We start from the raw sequence: 16,192 nt of genomic DNA, 5'->3' as shown, positions 1-16,192 counted from the left end.
TATCAAGATAGTTTTCTGTGTTTATGTTAACCTTTGCCATGGCCTTGATTATTTAAGAGAATTAAGAGCTTGCAATTTAAAAAGCACTAAAGTGTTTTACATGTTTTAGAGTGTTGCCTTTTCAAAATCAAATCGTAAGTAAAATCTTGTTCTTGAACTGTTCTTGAGATTTCTTAAAGGGGCCCTGAAAAATTTTGCATTACTATAGAAGTTTTATTATCAATTGTCAATTTTGACAAAAACTAGAATTTTTATTAAAAATGTGTTGGGTCTATAAATTATCATACAATAGACTTACCAATTTCTACTAAAAACTATTTAGAACTTGAGAATTTGCTGGATGTACAAATAAATTTGAATCTAAAAATACATTTTTCTGAACATGGTATTTATTTACATTTATTCAGGTCATCCTTAATTTGTCTGAGCAATGTTTTTATTTTTCAGTGATGTTGATATCTTTCATGCCTTATAAAATTTAGCCCTAATAAATTTATCTTTTTTCTATTACTATAAATGCTTTTGTAAACATGTTTGGTGCTACTACATAGAAATACAATTTTTTTTTGTATATTGATGCCATAGATCCTGTGACCTTGTTAAATTTAACCATCATGACATTGACAAACAAAAAACAGTTCTAATACTTCTTTTCCAGTCTCTAAGACTTTAACATTTTGTTGCTTTACTGTTGCCTTATTGCAGTGGCAGTAAGTAAATGGGCTTCCAGTAAAATATTAGAGAGGAGTTATTAAAACAAACCTCTTTGCTTTGTTATGTTAGGAAGAAAGCATTAATTATTTCAGTATAAGTTGTGATGACAGCTGTAGTTTTCTTACTGATACACCTTATCACCCTGAGGACATTTCCTTCTGTTACTGGATTGATAAGGTTCTATATTGAGAAAAAGTGTTGAATTTTGTCAAATATTTCTTCTCCATCTGTTGAATTGATGGAGTTTTCTTTTCCTTTATTGTGCTATATGATGGATAGTACTCACTGATTTTGTAATTTAAACCAAATAGAAGTACACATTAAGAAATTATAAGGCGGGGCGCGGTGGCTCACACCTGTAATCCCAGCACTTTGGGAGGCCAAGGTGCGTGGATCACGAGGACAAGAGATCAAGACCATCCTGGTCAACATGGTGAAACCCCGTCTCTACTAAAAATACAAAAAAATTAGCTGGGCATGGTGGCATGTGCCTGTAATCCCAGCTACTCAGGAGGCTGAGGCTGGAGAATTGCCTGAATCCAGGAGGCAGAGGTTGCAGTGAGTGGAGATCGCACCATTGCACTCCAGCCTGGGTAAGGAGTGAAACTCCGCCAAAAAAAAAGGAAATTATATAATTATTTTCATATATCGTTGGAGTTGATTTGTTAAGATTTTCTTTCTGCATTTATGTCCTTCAGAAATACTGATACGTAATTTTCTTTTTTTAGTTTCCAATATCTTTTGCTATTGGAGTGCCAGTCTCAGATAAACCTTCAGTCTAGAGCTAATTTTGCCTTACAGCTAAGGCAATACCTTTCTGAGTACTCTCTTTGATGACCTGCATATTACAAACTTTTTCATTTCAGTTAACAGAAATAAGAATTAGTCTTCTTTTTTGTGTGTGTTCCAAAAGACATTGCAACTGTTCCTTTCTAGTGATTCTTTAGTAGCTTTGAACAGCTTTTTCACATACATGCAATGATTAATGCTCAGATATAAAATAATCCCTTTCTCTCTCTCCTTTTCTGCAGTTGAGTTTTCTATGTAGCATTTTTCCTCTGTAGGATCTACTTGTGAATTCTAGCCACTGAAGAATCCAAAATATCTTAGCTATGTCTCTTCAATTCAGAGAGATCAGTTGTCTCTTCGAGTTCATGCTCCTTGTATTGAAACCCAGAAACTCCAGGCCGTAAGCACAACAATAACCTCATTTCCCGCCCCCCCATCAGGAATCATTGCCTTCTTCTGCCTGTTTTATAATATCTATATTTTATTTTATTTATATTAATTCTCCATTTTTAGTTGTTTAAGGATAGAGGTAGAGCTGATACCTATTTCTCCATCATGGTAGGAAGCATCTTTCTGGTTATAAGATTCTTTGCCTACATATTCTTTTCTTTATTTTCTTGAAAAACATCACTCCATTATTGTGTTGCTTTCTATGTTACTACTGAAAAATCTAATCCTATCTGGTTTTCTTTCCATTATAAATGACTTAGCAAATGTAAATGAGTTGGTTGTGTAGCTTAGAGGCTTGCTGAATATTTTATCTTTAAAGTGGAATCATATATGTCTTGGAGTTATCCATTCTTGGTCACGTACTCAGGAATTACTAAAGAAATTAACAAAAACCACTCTTGATCACTTGACATTTAATTGCATGTTTAATTTTAAATGGACAGGGAATATGGTATAAGAATAATGCATAAATGTTACATAGTCTGATAATGTAAAAAAATAGCCAACTTAAAATACAAGGAGATAGAAAGGGGGAAGTAGTGTAAGCTTATACATCTACACTATATAGGTAACAGGTGTAAGTCACAGACTATTATTTAAAGCAAAACAAACATCAGAAGCAAAGTTAGAAAACAAGACTAATGAAATAAGGATGATTATAAAAGGTAACTACTCAAACAAAACTACAAGAGTTCCTAAATACTGAAATGAATACAAGAAAAATTATTTGCCAAATTATTAGTGCAATGGTTTGAATGTTTGTCTCTTTTAAAATCCATGTTGAAGCTGGGCGTGGTGGTTCAATCCTGTAATCCCAGCAATTCGTGAAGCCGAGGGAGGCAGATCATGAGGTCAGGAGTTCGAGATCAGCCTGACCAACATGGTGAATCCCTTTCTCTACTAAAAATACAAAAATTAGGGAGGCATGGTGGCTGAGCCTGTAATCCCAGCTACTCCAGAGGCTGAGGCAGGAGAATTGGTTGAACCAAGAGGAGGAGGTTGCAGTGAGCTGAGATTGCACCATTGCACTCCAACAAGACTCCATCTCAAAAAACAAAAAAACTCACAAACAAAAACCCCATGTTGAAACATAATTCCCAGTGTAACAGTATTAAGAGGTGAGGCCTTTAAGAGGTGATTGGATAATGAGGGTTCTGCACTTGTGACTTGATCAATCCACTCATGGATTAATGGGCTAATAGATTAACAGGAGGAGTTAGTTATCACAAGAGTGGGTCTATTATAAAAGTTAGCTTGACTCTCTCTTGTGTTCCCTTTTAGTCTTATGATGTCTTTTGCCATGTTATGATGCAGCACGAGGTCCTCACAAGAAGCCAACCAGATGCTGTCACCTCATATTGCACTTGCCAGACTCCAGAACTATAAGAAGTACATTTCTGTCTTTATAAATTACCCAGTCTCAGTATTCTGATATAGCAACAGAAAACACACCAATACAATCACAAAGGGAAATATAATACAATGAGCAACTTTCTAAATCAGAAACACAGACAAAGCAAGAAGTCAAAAGTCCTAACAATAGGAGTCTTTAATTTTCACAGCCCACTATAAGTCAAGAGGCCAACGATTGCCAAATATCACAGCAGCAAATTATACAAGCCAAGAACTTTTAGAGACATAAGCACAAGTTTATGAATTAACAAATACAGTGAAGGAAATTAATGTTCTTCTCTCAGAATTTCTTAGTTTGAATAGTTTAAACATTGGCAAAGACAGGGAATATAAAAGATCCAAAGTTAGCTTTTAGAATTGTAATTGTGTGTGTGTTTTGGTCAACAAAGTATATATATAAGAGGTAGAGATTTAAAAATATATATTTTCTAACTGACATAAACCAGTATAAGTTAAAATATTATAAAACAGGAGAGAACCACATTCCATGAGAGAGATGTCATTGGCTTCAAATAGTACAGTAGAAATGAGATGAGAGAATTGAAGAAATTTGAAAGCAAATTAATTACTAGGTAGTAGGACAGAGCTAATAGGTAGCCATTTAAACTTACGTTTTAAATCCATAGACACTGTAAAAACATTAGTAACTTAGGGTCCCAGTAGAAAAAAAAATGCATGTTGATATAATTTGCTAATAATACTGATTACTAGGAATAAACGCTGTATTGTACATGGCAGACACAAACCCACCATCCTTTACCAGCTCCAAGTGTTAGAAGAAAATAAAATTTTGGTCTCAAACTTGTAACCAGGTGATCATACCCTGATAATATAAACTTCCATGTAGCATGCTACTGCCTGAAAATATTAATCATGCAAATGAAGACAAGTTACTTGAGCAGATTTTGCTTCCATGTTCAAATAACATTTTGTCTGCTAGAATTTTTTTCTTTGTTTTGGAATAATATTACAAAGGACAAGTATGTTTTTCTTTTAAGGTTATGAGTTGATTGTTACAGATTAGGTTCATTTAAAAAGTGGTAACTCATATTATCATAATTTGAGTGAATTATTTCCCAGAATCACACATTGTTTTTATATATCCTTGATGTCATAGACATTTGCTTGCTAACAGCATAATCTACAATACTTTTTATTTCTTTCACATTCAATGAGAAAATCCTGAGCATATTTTGTTTACTAATTTTGTTGCAAGTGTTTTCAAAGACAGCTTCATCACGAGTTTCTGATCCAAGGCTATTGATTACAGAACACAGTTACGGAAGCAAGGCTATAACACTATCCTTACTTCTCTGTAACAAATATATGCAGTGTTCGCATGTCTGAGTCAATAAGACTTGATTGGTTTTTGTTTGGGAACAGAATCATATGCTTTTTTAAAAGATCTGGGTGATGGGCCTGGTGCAGTGGCCATTCTGATAACCCCAGGACTTTGAGAGGTTGAGTGGGAGGATCCCTTCAGGACAGGTAGCTTTGACTAGCTTGGACAATGTAGTGAAGCATCATCTCCACAAAAATTAAAAAAAAAAATTAGCCAGGCATGGTGGCACATGCCCGTGGTCCTAGGTACTTGGAATACTGAGGTGGAAGGATTGCTTGAACCCAGGCATTCAAGCCTGCAAAGAACTATTAGCACAATACTGCACAGCCTGGTCGACAGAGAATTAAGACCTTGTCTCTCAAAAAAAAAATGTAAAAAGAAAAATATGAATGGTGAATTTAATTTTATAAATAATACTTCAAAATATAAATGTTAAAATGATTTTGAAGTTATACTGTACCAGGTAATTTTTTAAATAGAAATAAATCATTTTTGCTCTATATTTCCCCTCATAAAAGATTATTATAGATGAATATATGGGTAAATATACTAACATATAAAATGTTTATTATATATTCATGCATTTACATTTAATTTTGAAATTATACATGATGTGGCATATATTTTAATACACATAAATGCACTATTATACATATATAAATGGAGGTATATTCAGTTATAAATCTGTGAGCATGCACTATTCTTTCTCACCATTTAATACCGGTCTTACCTGAATTTTACCTACTGTTTACAAACCACCAACAAAAAGAATATAAGGCTTTTCTAGTGTCGAAAAGGTCCACAGAATGTTGCTTAAAAAAAAAAAAAAAACAAAAAAAAACAAGAAATAAACCTTCTTAGCAAACTCTTTTTTCTCCTACTCTTATAAATATTATCATGTTCCACCATTCTATTCAACATTATTTTCTTTTTCTTTGTTACAACCTTTTTGGTATTACGTGACTTCTACAGCCATATTTAGGCTTCTGCTAGGACTCCTTTCTGAATCCTAGTCCCAGTTTTTGAATAAAGACTATTGTCTGTACCCAACTTTCTGTTGACCATTCAAACACAATGCATCTAAAACTGTAATTTTCTTTTCCTGCCAGCTTCTCCTTCCAGATTCTCATTTTTGGTAGGCTCACGTTTCTCAGGGCTAAGTCTATAGCTTCTATTCTCATAATTTGAGATATGCCAAGCCCTCTTGTCCTCAATATCTCACCTGCCACAATGTTTCCCATTTAGTTCTCACTGCCATAATCAAAGTTCTGGTTAATACTTCCTTTACTTTTGGCAACAGCATTACATTACTGATAGTTTTCCCTACCTGTTCATTACAATTTTGAACCATCAACCCCTAACAGGAAGTGGGAAAGCAGGTTTGGACATTCCATCCCTAAACAGGAAGTGGGATGATCCGCCCTTGAGGAAAGATCTTGATGCATTTCCAGCTTAGGAGCTTTAAGCAGATGTCTGCTTGATGATGTTAATGGAGAAACGTAACAATCCTGCCTTGCTGTGTTGTGATGTGAATCAAGAAGGCTGCCTGCAAATGATCTCAGTTATCCCAGTGAGAAACAGGAATGGCAACATCACGTGTTAGTGTGAACCTCAGCCAGCCCTGCTCAGAGCTTGAGGTGGAGGTCCTTTCAGGGCAGGCTTTCCTGGGACCTCACATTTTATACAGTGAAAATTGTACAGAAGTCAGTCTGTTTTTACCCTGCCCTTGGCAAGAATGGGGGTAGAAACCCAATGCCCCTACAAAAGTATGTATTTATTTTTCAAGGCCTGGAATTTGCTGAGCTTTTATTTGTACTCTGGAGCACCAAGCAGGACCTGGGGATGCAGGGGGCCTGAACAATCTATTATTATTATTATTATTATTATTATTATTTTGAGACAGGATCTCTTGACTGGTTGGAGGGCTCAAATGATCCTCCCACCTCAGTCTCCTGAGGAGCTAGGACTACTGGCATGTGCTACCATGTCCAGCTAATTTTTCTTTTCCTTTTTTCTTTGTTTGGAGAGACAAGGTTTTGCCATGTTGTCCAGGATGGTCTTGAACTTCTGAGTTCTAGTGATCAGCCTCGGATTCCCAAAGTGCTGGGATTACAGGTGTGAGCCACCACACTCGGCCTCTGTCCTACTTTTGTTTTTTCTCTTCTGAGGTGAAATAAAGTTTGTTCTGTTTTGTAATAGTGAGAGTAGTTATATCAAGTAATAGTAAGGTTGTTGCAAAAGAAACTGCAGTTTTTGCAATTAAAATTAATTACAAAAATCACAATTACTTTTGCACCAACATATATATTGTTTGTGTGTATTTTTTTTTTCTCTAGGAAATAGAAAAAAAAAAAAGAATTGGAGCTCACTGTACTGGAAACTGGAGTGCTTCTAGCATTGTCTCTCTTTGCTGCCTCCCTATAAGCTGTTTGTGCTGTGGCCATGCCAATTAGCTGGGCTTTTAACAGGAACTGGAGGGCCAGCTGTGACTGCCCCGTGAGCAAGTATATCTCATCTTGACTGTATGGAAGGCAGAGGTCTGGCATCCTTTGTGTGAGAACACTGAAGTTTACATATATCAAGCATAACCTTTGCCCAAATCTACCTGGCTGGAAGAAACATACTGCACAGTTGCCACCACAGTAAGTCTTGGATTGCTTGAGACAGAAGCTTTACAATTGCTGCAATAACTGGAGGAAGAAACAGAAATCCTTTGCAGCTTCATGTAGAGAGTTTTAAGATGGTGGTTCAGGGGATCTGAGCTGTCAACTCCAATGGTGCCCTCTGGTTTTTAATGACCTTAAAATGCTTTCATTTAGTACCTTGCTTGTATATAATCTTACATCTTTTGTAAACGGATAGCAAGTAATCACATTAAAGGGCTATTGATCAACTACTTTTATTTCCGTGAAGTTATGCACAATTGAACATCTCTGTGTTCTGGACATGTGAAGCTGGTAGGTAAGTGGTAGCAAGCATACAATTGCACAGAAATAGGCTACATCTTTTCCTCATGCACAGCACCTAAACCACTATAATTTCACATTGAAAACAAATGAATTAAGTCATAATGTTCTAGATGGCCCAGATTGAATTGGCAAAGACTAAGATTTACTTGTAGGATGAAGAAGAAAAAAAATGAATCAAGCATAACTTAAAAGAAATTACCCTTTTTGGGAATGGTGCCTCAAATCTTTGATGAATTGCCATCCACATATCAACTAAATGCACTCAACTGGGACAATCCTTTCTCTAGAAGGAAACACTTACGGAGTTCATTGGGCACTACCCTAAAAGACAAATGCGATGTTCCTGTGTCATCAAGTTTTGTCACAGGGTTGAAATTACCTATCCCAGTGAAATTTAAGAGCCAGAAGATTTTCAGATATCCAGTTGGAACCAGAGGAAGATGGAATGACCTTGTCAGGACCTGGACTTATTTGGCAAAAGCCCTGGTTGAGGCCAGACTCAAGCTGTGGAAACTAATATTTTGTGTAGACTGGATAGTTCCAAGGAAGCTGTGCAGTTTCCTGATACCAGCATTATCATCCCTGTGCCTGAATGTGTGTCTACTGGGAAAATGCAGCATACATCTAGGAAAGTTCTGTTGGACTAACATTTACAACTTGGAATTGAGTGGAATCAGTCCTGTATTTGAGGTAAGGCCGCTTAACACAGAAGTGAAAACCAATCTCTATGTTAGTTCTAAATTCCCCACCCTTGGTTAGAAAAATTTAGGGATTCAACTACTTAGAAGCATATAAAGCCAAGAAGGAAGTTATCAGTGCAACACAGTATATATTCTTTCTCAAAGGCTTAGGTGTAAATTTGTTTTTGGTATACAGACATGTTTTCCTACACAATTCCTTTCCACTTCAGGTTTGCTACATTTCAGTGCATTCGCTTAAGAACTGTAATATTCTCCACATTTTTTCTCACATTTGAATATCCATGGATTTGCTCTCTTCTTTTATCAATTCTCTCATTTTAAAAATTAATTTTTTTAACACAAATTATGCAGTCGAGTTTCCCACATTTGGGGAAATCGCAGGGGTCAGCACATCTGGAGGGCAACGGATAAACCTTGCCTTGGGAAACCCACCTTCGTGATCATGGTATCTCCCATGCCAGGTAAGTATAACTATGCCTGGGTAGGGCAAAGCCAGAGGAAACTCTGGTGGAGGTCCATAGAGGTCCTGACATGCAAATTGGTCGTCTGACCTGGGTATAGGAGCAAAAGACTAATCGAACCATCTAGTAGCTGGTTCCCTCTGAAGTTTCCCTCAGTATAGCTAGCGCCCTTGCAACCGGCCCACCCCCACGCAGTTTTATCTGATAAAGTGAATGATTAGAGGTCTTGGGACCAAGTATTAATTTTTAAGTCACCAAAAATGTTACTTTATTACAGAAAATGCCTCATAAGCCTAATTTCAGTCAAAAGCTGTTGTTCACTTTTTGGAGTTCCTACCATTTTATCTACACATCTCTTAGTTTCCTTAATACTTTCTATTTCTTAGAATTGTTATCTGTATGTCTTATTTCCCTTGGATTCTTATTTTCTTAAATGTGAAAATACTTTTAAGAAAACTTTTATTATATCACTTGAGTACTTAGGGGAATGTTTAAAAAAGATTGCAACTACTACCATGGTTTGAGTGTGTGTGTGTGTGTGTGTGTGTGTGTGTGTGTGTGCGCTTGTATGAGTTTGTGTGTGAATTTGTGTGTGTTTTAACATTGCAGGAATCCTGGACTTGGAGCTATAAGACAAACTACCAGCCATGAAGATTTGTATTTTGTATCTATAACACAGTACTCTTAAAAACTTGTTTAAGAGTTTCTCTGACATGACTCAGGTCTCTATTGTAATTTTGGGGCTCTTTAATTTAAAAAATGCAAATGTACATATGAAACTTAACTTTGTCTACTAACAAAGTACCATACATTTCTTTATTTGTTTATAACTTATTTAAATGAGAAGTGAGAATAATGCTACTTGTTAGTTTAATTACATAAAAAATTTAAATATTTTATAACTGCTATAAAGAAAAAATGTTTAGGATATTTAAAAATGCAACAGAAAAGTTAATATTGATGCTATGCACAGTTAGAAGATGAGCAGCAAAACTGAGTACTGGGGGAACCTCAGGCATGTAATCTAATCTGTCTAACATCAGAATTCAAATATGGGGCAAAGTTTGAGAAGTCACACAATTTAGGGACAAATATCTTTGCAATCTACTGGGCCATCTACTTGTCTTCACTGCCTCATACATATACATATATAAGTAGAGAAATAACATGTTAAACTATTCTTTTTGTCACTGGAACACAATGATTCTCTATTATTTACCTCTAGTCATTGCTCACGAAGGCAGATAAAGTATTGGTTGTACAAATGTTATGACATTTCTTTTTGGGAAGACAGTGTGTGGGAACCTGTTAGTTTTCATCAACTCAAGAAAAATGCTCATTTATTAAAGAATTAATGCTGATATGAAATGACAAGTGAATTATCACACTGTAGAGCTCCATGCTTAGAAAGCGTATGACTGTGCATGGAATAACAAATTCCACAACATCTGGAGTGTTACTTGTACCATAAGCAACAAACCACCAAACAGTTCTTTCCCTTCAGCTTTTCAGGTTGCACTTCCCCAGTGCAAACTATTCTGTGCCCCCATGAAAAGGTGGAGAAGAAGAAAAACAAAATTCTACCAATCTAAATGACAGTGACAACGTTAATCTACCCCAAGGCACTAAACTGTAACATTTTATTTAATCATTTATATTAAAATCAACAGAATGCAAAAGTAAATTACATTCCCCAAATCATAAGGGCTTGTATTCAACACTTAACCTCACATCAGGGAAAACATGAAAGAGTGTTACAGTCAACTGTTCATCTGTTTAACATGTGCCACTGTGTGTAACTGACTTGCTTTGCTTGCTTTTTTCAATGCTTGCCCGATTTTTCTAAATTGCTTTGTGGAAGGCTGCATATGCTCTCAGGGCAGTATTCAATACTTTCTGATGAACAGCAAGAATGTTGCTGACATAGCAAAATCTTCAGAAAGCAAGAAATATTAAAAGTTTTTCCAAAACATGATGACATTGGGTACAAAAGTCTCAGATATTGATAGGAGCACATGTAATTATTTCGTTGTTTCAGAATTTTTTACAGTCCTAAGTTGTATGTTAATTTATAGTATAGGTGATAACAAAATAGAAAATATATATTGTATACATATATGGAGAGAGAGAGAGGGAGAGGGAGAGAGAGAGATAGAGAGAGACAGAAACAGAGAGAGAGAAAGAGACAGGACTAAAGATAGAAAGAGAGAGGCTAGACTATCCTACAATGTGAAGTATTGACAGGATCCAGATTTCCTGCCACTGATTACAGAAATGGTAAAACTTGAGATGAGGATTGGGAAGACTCTTCCAATATTAAATCTAATTAAGACAAGTTATATTTTAACTTTTAAATCAACTTCTCTTTTAGAATATCATTCTCTTAAATGTTTTTTTTTTTCTGTGAGCTGAAAAAGTGCCTGGTTAGAATGGAATCAGTAGCAGCAAACATTGAACAACTACATCAGCAAGAGTAAAGGAATTAATTTGTTCTATGAATAGCTGTAACTGTGAATACTGTTTTGAGTTGTGGGGAAGAGAAGAGTGACGATGATGAGAATAACTTAATTCTTTCAAAGGGCTATAAAGTATACTTTGTTAAATCCTTCACAAAACTCATGAGATAGATTCATGATTATTCTTACACTACAAATAGAAACTGAACTAAGATAGTTTTAGTGGTGTTCCCCAGTATAATAGAGAGCAAATATCCTATCTATGTATGATTAATGGCAATTCATTTTAAACATAGGCCTTTCTAAATCTCTGATGTTTTATGCATCCTAGTCTACACAGAGTTTATCAGAGAGATAAAAATTAGGTGCTTCAAAATCAAATTAAAAATTGGTTAAGCAATAATATGGAGGAACACTAGCAATCATGTTTCCACCATTAATGTTAAGACATAATACATAAGATGATTATTTTTTCTTAAAGGGATGGGACAAGCATTTATGTACAACCAGTAGTATAGTGTAAAAGGCAATAATATATTGTCTCAATGCTATCATTAAACATTTTTACTGTACATTTTCATACAGTAATAGATCAGATAAATTAACTTGAATTTAGTAGTACCAAATAACAAATTTGGGTAGCTTTAATGCATACATTAACATATTTTTATATTTAAATAATATGTTCAGATTACGAATTATTTTCCTGTTTAAGTGTTGTTTTTCCTAAGCTTGTTATTAAATTCTAAAAATAAGAATTTCTGTTACAGATGAATCATTAATATTCGTTTATTATTTCACTCAAACATTTATTGAGTTTATACTAGGTACCAGATACCTGTGCTGTGAACAATGACTGCAATGTAATATGCAGCTTAACTAGAACAGAAAATTATTACAGAGGAAGAAAATACATGTTGGGGTTAGAAATTCTTTCAATACTTTCCTGATAGCTATTCCAAATAATTTTAAAAACACATCTTAAGTGGTTACTCAGTCTGCATTGCCCAAGACATTAAGTATTGCCTTAGTTCTATCTGCATTTACTGAAGCCCTACTATGCAGGTGGCATTGTGCAAGAAAGAAAAGCTTAATTTAACATCCATGTTCTTTCTTGGCCTTGGCCTTGTGACTCACTGTCTATAATTTCAGCGCTTTGGGAGGCTGAGGTGAAAGGATTGCTTGAGGCCAGGAGCTTGACACCAGCCTGAGCAACACAGTGAGAACCTGTCTTTATGAAAAATGATAAAATGAAATAATTGGTGGGCATGGTGGTGCACACCTATAGTTCCAGAGACTTGAGAGGCTACGGACAGAGATCAGTTGAGCCCGAGAGTTCGAGGTTGAGTTATGATTGTGTCATGCACTTCAGCCTGAGTAACAGAGCGAGACCCTGTCTCTAAAATAAAATAAGTTCCTGCTCTTGCACTAGTGTCTAGTTCAAGGCAAATGGAAGGTAAATCCACCAAAAAGTAGATAAATAAATTGTTAGAGGCATGATGTTAGAAAAATGCACAGGATATAATAGAACGTAAAATAGGAAAATAAGGAACTTGTCTACTTGGGAGTGGCTGTTTTCAGAGAATATTACATAGAGGAGATGAAGGTAGACAGGGAGTGAGATAAGGGTGGGAAAGATCCCAGTGTGACAGTATGGCAAAAAAAAAAAAAAAGTGGCATAAGGAGTGTAACATTTCTATATTATAAAGTGGTTGATTTTTCCTGTTTTCTTAAAATCCTTCCACCGTCTAAGTGGAAATAGTATAAATTAATACACTATAGAGCTCATGATAAACAAAATGAACAGCCTGGTTTCAGACTTCTATTTTGCAATACTTTTATTAAATGAGAAGATAATAAGAAAGTATTTTGACATGTTTCAAGGGAAATGCTATTGTTCCATAATTTTAGTTCACAAAAGTTATCTTTACTTTGCAGAAGCAAAGTAAAATACTTTTTTCCTGCTCTGTAAGATCTTCAGAAATAAAATATTGATTTATTTCTCTCTTTAGAAAATAATTAAAATTTTCACAAAGTCATTTTAGAGATAAATGGAAAGAGTATGGTGAAAAATGACTGCAGTTTTTCCTTTACTTAATCTTGATCCCACATTCAAGAAACCAGTAGGATTTAGGTATCCTCATGTTGCTTTTAAAGCCAAGTGGTGAAGCTAGATTTTGTATTAAGTAGCATTTAAGACTTTGTGTTAAGCTTATTTCTTGTTTTGTAACTTTGAATTCTGTAGAATCACAAAATATATATAGTATATACTTACAAAATTATATGATTGTATTATACAAATATTTATTATATAAGTACAATACAACTGCATCCAAGCTTCAAATACTGTTGTTTCTAGCCACTTAAAGCAGTATCTACCTTTTTTTTCATTCACAAACTTGCTAAAAATGGCTATAAAATTCTTATACTTTGAAGTTTACAAAATAATTATCAAGCATTTTTTCTTGTTTATTCCATTTAGAAAGTTAGAGTTGAGTAGAGCAATTTAAAGGTCCCTTCCATGTCAAGAAACTTGAGAAATGGTTTTTTTTTTAATCTTTAAAGTTCTTTCTGAATGAAAAAGCATAATACGTATCAAAAAATTCCACATATTTTCTTGCATCTAAGACCTCTAAATGTTCTTATATATTTAATATGTAAAACTTTATGAAAAATGTATACAGAGAAGGATTAAAGAACTACAATGACATATTAATAGTGACAGTATGCTTTTCATACAATTGTGAATGATTGCTACTTTTTTTCTTTATACCTTTCTCTATTTCCTAATTTTTAAAATATGTATATGCCCATTAACCATCCCTCCTTTCCAGCTTCAGGTAGTCATCATTTTACTTCGTATTCCAGTTTAATGTTATTTACCCATATTATGTTTGTTAATGGATAAATAACATGAAATTAGAATACAGAGTAGAATGATGGTTCTTCTTTTATCTCTTTTGTCTTTTCTCAATACATTTTTTATTAAAAATATGTATTTAGCTTATATTTAGAACAATGCATTTAAAAACCCCTATAATTCTATATGTATTATCAAAATTATGCAAAAAATGTAGAGCAAAAATTCTAGAAGGGACTAGTTCTAAAGTTAAATACTGTCTTCTAAGCCTAAGAGTATTTTACTTCTTTCCCTTTGTATTTTGCAAAATTACTTCTCTTATATGGATTTATAGGAGATATAATTTTCATTTCTATAATGACTCTTAAAGCTGCACTCTAATATCTGAATTGACAAATCAGTCCACAGAATTGTACATCATAGTTCATGAATGACAAGTAATTTCAGGTTGTCTCAAGGTGGTAATTCAGGTTTAAGAAGAAAGATGTTATTGGCGATAATTCAGATAAAAGAAGAAAAATGTCATTAACTATCATACAGCCTACTCCCAGTGAGACTGAAGGTCATTTCCATAGTCAAATGGTCAAATGTGAAGAATAAGTATCTATGTTCTAGGGACATTTACAGATATGGTATAATAAACATTTTAAAAATGCTTCTTAAAGTGTTAACTCTCTTTATTTGAGTATCAAATCTTAAACATTTCAAATACCTGAACTATTTTGTTCCTATTTTCAGACTCTTAAGGATTAATCCTTGTGATATTAACAACTATATGACAGCCTCGATTCATTTGGCATAACTTCACATGAAACCAGATTCAAATGTCTTTTCCTACTGGTCACAGATTTTTTTAAAGTAAATTATCAAGTTATTTTTATAAAGAACTGAATTTTAAAATAAACACGACCTAGATTTATTACCAAGTCCTTAAACATAATTTTTATACCGACCTTTGGTCTCACTGTTCTTTTCATTCCTCCATGGTATAAATTACTTTATTGATTAGGAAGGAAGTTATGGTCTGAAAGTATAATAAAAATTTGTAATGAAAAACTCATTTTAGAAATAATAATTTCATCAGTGAAAATCAATTTTCCTATGTTCAATCCTGTAATCTAATTTGCAATATTTCCCTTGAGTAACTGAAACATCATTGATTCATGGCACTATGTAGATAATCAATTAAAATCAAAGAATTGCATAAAATATATTTCTCTTTGACTATCCTTTAGCAGTCTCATACTAAAATATTTAAATTTCTATACTTGACAACTAGGGATGTCATTAGAGAATTAAACAGTTTTGAAAATTTATACATTGTTGAAAAACTCATAAAACAATACTTTTTATGTGTTGTTTCAAATACTATATAACTTATAAAGAGAAGGAAAATAGGCTATTAATAAAAGCTATTAAGAAACACTAAAATTCTAAATTTTAGGAGAACTTACTTTATGCTACTCACTGTGCTCTGGGACTATCTACATGTATTATCTATTTTAATCCTCCTAAGACTCCAAATACTAGCTATTATCATATCTATTTATTTATCATGGAAAAATGAGGCTTTAGGGGATGTTTAATGAACTTCCCCAGGATTTCATAGCTATTGGGATGAGGTGTATTTGACTTCCCAGACTGTGGTCTTGGACATTATGCTATGTTCTCTCCTCAAATAGCGAAAGTAATCATCAATTCAATCTTAATGCTTAGGCTTCCTGATACTTAATAATACTGATATATATATATATATATATATATAATACTAAAGATACATCCTGCAGTTATGATGATGTATTTATGTCACCTGTCCTGAAATTTCACATTCTTACTAACATAGAAATTTTTAAAAAATATTACAATAAATAGAGGAAATGTCCAAGTTCTATTCATAAGGAGTGAGGTTAAAAAATAACAGTAATTTTATTTTTATGTTTAATTACATAAGCAAAGCAAGAATTAGACAAAATAGATGCAGTTGAATATTCTCCTCTGCTCCCATCACTGTAATTTCTACTATGGATTACCATTGCT

At 34.0% G+C, this 16,192-nt stretch overlaps 1 protein-coding gene and 1 pseudogene across 39 annotated transcripts in view; both read right to left on the bottom strand.

The window, feature by feature from the left end:
- MGAT4C (MGAT4 family member C) overlaps window positions 1–16,192 on the bottom strand; it is a 934,265-nt gene that overhangs the window by 44,585 nt on the left and 873,488 nt on the right. For 13 of the 39 annotated variants that reach the window (XM_054238711.2, XM_035257230.3, XM_035257224.3 and 10 more), the window contains one exon: window positions 15,109–15,179. The exons of 14 other annotated variants lie outside the window; for them this stretch is intronic. In XM_054238711.2, the coding sequence (XP_054094686.2) occupies window positions 15,109–15,132 (24 nt within the window). In that variant the 5' untranslated portion in view covers window positions 15,133–15,179. Of the gene's footprint in view, window positions 1–5,438; window positions 5,521–6,035; window positions 8,768–15,108; window positions 15,180–16,192 lie in introns of those variants that run through there. 12 more of the 39 variants (XM_035257261.3, XM_054238715.2, XM_078338085.1 and 9 more) reach the window with 4 other exon arrangements.
- LOC118144745 (U1 spliceosomal RNA) lies at window positions 8,697–8,847 on the bottom strand (annotated as a pseudogene).

Source organism: Callithrix jacchus, chromosome 9 (genome assembly GCF_049354715.1).
Source record: "Callithrix jacchus isolate 240 chromosome 9, calJac240_pri, whole genome shotgun sequence".
Taxonomy (NCBI): Eukaryota; Metazoa; Chordata; class Mammalia; order Primates; family Cebidae; genus Callithrix; species Callithrix jacchus.
Note: the sequence above shows the minus strand (reverse complement) of the source record. Positions and strands in the feature narration are given on the sequence as shown.